At 44.7% G+C, this 3,744-nt stretch overlaps 2 protein-coding genes across 2 annotated transcripts in view; one reads left to right on the forward strand and one right to left on the reverse strand.

Moving 5' to 3' along the window:
- On the forward strand, positions 1-3,658 carry LOC118742528 (protein lingerer; the record flags this gene model as incomplete). The annotated part of the gene is given in 8 exon segments (XM_036474673.1): positions 1-60; positions 141-332; positions 395-569; positions 634-1,877; positions 1,935-2,219; positions 2,271-2,594; positions 3,058-3,260; positions 3,551-3,658. Coding segments are annotated over 8 exon segments (2,591 nt in total), but the record flags the coding sequence as incomplete, so codon positions are not given.
- LOC118743776 overlaps positions 1-3,744 on the reverse strand; it is a 452,583-nt gene that overhangs the window by 132,587 nt on the left and 316,252 nt on the right. The window lies entirely within an intron of this gene.

The following is a 3,744-nucleotide window of genomic DNA, read 5'->3' on the forward strand; positions in this document are numbered from 1 at the left end:
CAGACGTCAAATAAAAAAACAGATGTCTCTAAGACAGAAAAAGAAAAGTCTCACCCAAAGGTAAGCGACTTAAGAACGAGTCAAAAAAAAAAAATAAAATAAATAAATGAAACTTTAAAATAATTGTTATTGTTTTTAAGCCAACTGCTGAACAATTGCGCATTGCCCAGATCACCAATAGTAATACATCAGAGGATCCGCAAATGCGCGAAAAAGTCGCCACACTCATAGAGATGACTCAGCGTTCCGAAGAGGAAGTCTGTTGTGCATTATACGAGTGCGATAACGATTTAGAGCGTGCTGTTGTATATCTTTTAGAGACACTTCCAGTGGTATGTTCAAAATGTTGAATTAAATAAATGTGTTAATATTATTATTTTTTTTTGCAAATTAGGGAGCATTTGAGACATCTTCAAAGAAGAAAAAGAATAAAGCTGCAAGTGCCGGGCAGGAGAATGCTGGTGGCGATGGAGAATGGATTGATAGCAATGCCAATACGGACAGACGCGAAAAGTCACGTAACCGGAGCAGCAATCGCGGTGGTCGCGGTGGTACCGACAGCCGTGGCTGTAAGAATGTCATGCTTATTTATGCTATAGAATTGATATTAAGCGTTCATAAATTTTAATATAGGGCGCGGCAGAGAGGCTCGCGAGAACGAGCGCAATTTACGTGATTCACGCGGAGGGGATGATCGCAATGACAATTATCGGCGCAGAGAAGGTGGCGGAGGTGGTGGTGGTAGTCGCAGTGGCGGTGGTCGTGGTGGTGGTTATGCCGGCCGCGGTGGTCGGGGCGGCGGTCGATTCGGTGGAGGTGGCCGTGGCACTGGCGGTCGTGGCGAGCGTGGATACAATTCCCGCTCTGGCGCAAATGAAGATCACCAAGAGGTAGAGCTTTGGGACAATACTATAGCTCAGAATGCCGAGAAACAGCAGCAACAATTGCAAGATGATGCCTGGGGCGATTGGGATAATGAAGAGTATGTAGGTTCACTAAAAGATAGCAAAGTATTCACGACGAGCAATTTGCCAAACCAGACGGCGGCAAGTGTGGTTAGCGGTGGTGTTAGTGGTGTGAGTAGTGTAGTAAATAGCGGTACAAGTGAGTTATCAGCGCCCCCCGGGCTAGAGCACCATTTGAGCACTTCGGGGCTAGTAGGCAATGCAACGTCCCCACAACAGCAACAGCAAGGATCTCATTTGAATACGCTCGTTGGCAGTTCGGTTGGGGTGACGGGCGGCAGTGTGCCTGGAGTTGTTAGCGGCAGCAGCAGTGGTCTAATTGAAGATAACTCAACTGTCAGTTCAACAGTTGTGCAGTCTGCGTCAGTGTCTACAACACCTATGATGCAATATAGTGCAGCTGTAACCAGTTCACAGCTGCCACAATCGCAGCCGCTGACACCACAGCAGCAGCAACAACAACAACAACCGTCGGTTCTGTCGACGCCTCTTAGTACTGCGCCATACGGCAACGCTGCAGATACATTTTCAAATGCTGCTACGGCGGCCGCAAACTTGGTGCAGCAAGTGCAGCAACAACAGCAGCAGCCGCAATCACAAATCAAAGCTTCTGCTACACTCTCTGCCGAGCAATCTCAGTATTTCAATTCTTTGACATCGCAAAACGCCGCTGCAGCGGCAGCGCAGCAACCATTACAGCAGCAGCAGCAGCTGGCAACGACGTATGCACAAAATGCTGCCGCTGTGCAATATCCAACTTCATATGCAAATGTATTTGGTTCAGCAGCAGCGGTCACCACGGCAGCCACCGCTGGACTCGGCGTAGCCGGCGCTGATCAATCACAGCTCTCGAGTGGGGTGCAACAGCCGCAAGTGCGAAGAGCACGTGCTAAATTGCCACCACCTTCGAAGGTAGGCAAACGAGCAAACATTTATGAGGAATTTTATTTGCATATAAATTGTTTTTAGATTCCATCGACAGCTGTGGAAATGCCAGGTGACACATTGAATAATATTGGCTACTTGGATGTGCAATTTGGAGGCCTTGACTTCGGCACCGAAGATACTTTCGAAGCATTGCCCGAGAAGTTTGGAGCGTCAGTGACAATGGATGGTCAACAACAGCAGCCGCAACAAACACAGTCCCAACAGTTGGTACAATCACAGCAGGATGTTACAACTGATTATCAGAGCAAGTCAACTGTGCAACAACAACAAAGTTCACTAACGGCAGGCCTGCAAAGTGCACAACTTGTAAGTAAACAACTTATTCCTACGTTTTCATTACTAACAGCCATAATTTAGGGTGATGCATTGTCAAGTGGCTATTCACAACGTGGTGCAGGAGCTGTACAACAGCAACAGCAAGTTGTGAGCGGGGGAAGTGGTGTTGCTGTGGGCGTGGGTGTTGGTGGTGGTGCCTCATCGGTCGGTGGTACCTCTAATCACACATTAGATTTGTCTAAGAGCGATCCGTATGGTCAGTCGCAGAGTGCAACGAACTCTGCTGGTGGATATCAAACGAGCGCTTATCAAACCAGCGTTTCGGTTGCCAACAAGACTGCAAATGCCTACCAGCCATCTGCTGGCGGACAAGTGTATAACAGTAGTAGTTATGCTAACGTACAGGTGATTAAAATATTTGGCTTATAATGTGAATTGTGCTATTTCTTATGTAACAGCCTAACCTAATTTTCACGCACGCCGGCATTTTACTGTCAAAAATATCTCATGCACATACAACTTTTATGCGATCAACTTAATTGAACGGCATTCGTAAAAAGCTAACTCAAATTCCAATTTTCGTTTTGCCTGAGATTTTGATTTGACGTGTCGCTCAGTGAAATCAAATTCAAACGTACGCAAGCCAATTTCGGGTAACCCAGAAAAAGAGATTATACGGCGTGCGTTTATATTAGGGCTATTCTCCAAGTCTTGTAAAGCCCTTGAACGGTGCATGCATTGCGCACTGAAAACTGGTTTTCCTATGTGAAAGCCTCATAACCCATGTACCGAGCAAGGGCTTTGCAAGGCTTCGAGAATGCCTCCATTGCATTGAAAAAAAAAAAATCTATTTCGCTTTCGTTTACAGTCTTCTGTTGCTAATACATACCAACCGCAGTCCTACGGAGCGTATCAACAGAATTCTATGAATTCATATCAGCAACAGGCGGCAGTCCAGACAGCATCGAACTCTGTAACAGGGGGCGCTGTAAATGTTGGAGGTAGCAGCAGTGGCAATACGACACAAAACATTCCCGTAGTTGGTGGCAGCGGTGGTAATAGCAATGCAAAGTAAGTGACAAATCATTTTGATTTATTTCGTATTTTTTGATTCATTCATTTAATCAATTAAATTTCGCTTTATTAGTTAATTATTTGTTGTTGATATTTGTTATTTTTCTTAATTTGCGTATGTGTTTATACGTTCGTTTGAATTACTTACAATTGCTTATTTAGTTTTGTACTATGAATGACCCCTTAACAATTATCCCAAACAAAATTCTCACTTTCTTCCCGCCGCCAATACACTGCCTTTGGCTTTAATGCTTTCCATTAATGTTGACAACCATAATCTAATGCAGTAGCAATACAAATACTGGATATTTGTCCTCCGGATACGCAACACAGCAAGGTGCATACCAGTCCAGCCAAAGTGTGTACGGTGGAACTGGTCTCTCGAATAGCACAGGGTAAGTAATTAAAATGTTAAAAATTGAAAGCATTTGAGTTTGAAGTTAAATAAAATATTAGAAAACCTGCTACTTACATCGTTAGG

The sequence above is a fragment of the Rhagoletis pomonella genome, unplaced genomic scaffold, assembly GCF_013731165.1.
Source record: "Rhagoletis pomonella isolate Grant_MI unplaced genomic scaffold, Rhpom_1.0 Rhpom_scaffold_00007, whole genome shotgun sequence".
In the NCBI taxonomy this organism is placed as follows: Eukaryota; Metazoa; Arthropoda; class Insecta; order Diptera; family Tephritidae; genus Rhagoletis; species Rhagoletis pomonella.